The 1,510-nt window shown below is 57.2% G+C and overlaps 1 protein-coding gene across 1 annotated transcript in view; it reads right to left on the bottom strand.

The window, feature by feature from the left end:
• Positions 1-1,510, bottom strand: part of ADA (adenosine deaminase) — a 36,872-nt gene that overhangs the window by 11,636 nt on the left and 23,726 nt on the right. Inside the window, exon 4 of the mRNA XM_023536052.1 lies at positions 573-717. Within this exon, the coding sequence (XP_023391820.1) occupies positions 573-717 (145 nt within the window). The remainder of the gene's footprint in view (positions 1-572; positions 718-1,510) is intronic.

Here is a 1,510-nt window from a genome sequence, read left to right as displayed (position 1 = left end):
CCTCCTCCTCCCACCAACCCACTGCATCTAAGGAAAGCCTGAGGGAAATGGCCAAAGCCCCCCCAGCAAACCCCCTTCCGGCTTCCTTGGAACTGCCTGTTGATTCCAGACCTGGAGGACCCCCCAGATGGAAAGCATGGCTATGCTCGCCTGGCCCGATCCCCACTTGTTCACTTGTATCAGAGTCATGGCTAGAAGAGGGGCAGGTGACTGTGTGACACCACTCAAGATCCCTGGGCGGCAGGAATGGGCCAGATGCCCTGGGGTTGGAGCAGGGCCCCGCTAGGCACTGGGTAAGCCGGTTAACGTTCCTAGATGGCAGGCCTGGGCCTAGGACTAGGGGTGACAAGACACAGCCAAACGCTTTCGCCCAAGATAAAAACATAAGCCAAGGTGAGGAATGGGAACCACGTCTCTCATGACAGAATTAAGCCCATCTTCAGCCATAGACCAGATCGGGGGAAAAAATCAAAGTCTTGCTTGGGTCAGGGCCTCCCAACAGTCCGACCCTCGGGTCTCAGGCTGGGCCACCCTGCCACAGCCTCAGCCCAGCTCCTCCACGCAGTCACTCACTCAGCCTGGTGCCAGGAGATGGGCTCCACTTTAGAGTTGGCCAGCAGGTGTGGGCTGTAACGCACCTCCACGTACACCACGCCCTCCTTGGCCTTCATCTCAACGAACTCATAAGCAATCCTTTTGATGGCCTCCCGGCAGCCCCTGGGAAGAGAAAGCAGGGGGCGGGTTGGGATAACCTTCCCCAAAGTCCCTCGGGAGCTCCAGGAATAACAAAGCTGTCCCCAACCCTTGGCGGATCAAACTCACTTCTAGGTCCCCATCCCTTAACCCCCAGCCCCAAGCTCTGGGCGTCCCCCGGAGAAGATGCTGAAGGTTCGGCAAGTGCCAGCAGCTCTGCTTCCGAACCGTATGCTAATTCCTGGCCCCTGCACCTCCCGCTCTAACCACCTTATCTAACAGGCCCCAGCGGTCCTTCACAAATGCAAATCAAAGCCCACTGCTCCTCCCCCTCTGAACCCAAGGGCTTCCACCACGTGGGATAAAATCCCAATTCTGTGGCCTGGCCCACAAGGCCCGTATCACCCGGCCCCTGCCGACCTCCCCAGCGCCCTCCTTCTCACTCTTTCCACGAGCACAACAGAGGCTCTTTCTGTCCCGGTCACAGTCAAGCTTGTTTCCACATCGGACCTTTGTGTTCGCAGCCACCCCCGCCCCCACCTACATGCTCTTCCGCCAGACTGTCCTGTGTTCCCTCCTCCCTCCATTTAGACCCCGGCTCCAGCAGAGACGACTTCCTGAACCACTTTATTTTAAAACGGCCTCTCTGTCATTCTCCACCCCTTCCTCTGGACTTTAGTTTCCTCCGTGGCCCTTACTACCACTCGACGTTACGTGTCACATGGTTTGTTAGCCGATTTTCACCTCCCCTACTAGAATGTAGTCTGCATGAGACAAAGACTCCACCATCTGTCTTGTCACTGCTACGGTTCCTCAC

Source organism: Pteropus vampyrus, unplaced genomic scaffold (genome assembly GCF_000151845.1).
Source record: "Pteropus vampyrus isolate Shadow unplaced genomic scaffold, Pvam_2.0 Scaffold147, whole genome shotgun sequence".
Taxonomy (NCBI): Eukaryota; Metazoa; Chordata; class Mammalia; order Chiroptera; family Pteropodidae; genus Pteropus; species Pteropus vampyrus.
This window is presented reverse-complemented; position numbering and strand designations above follow the sequence as displayed.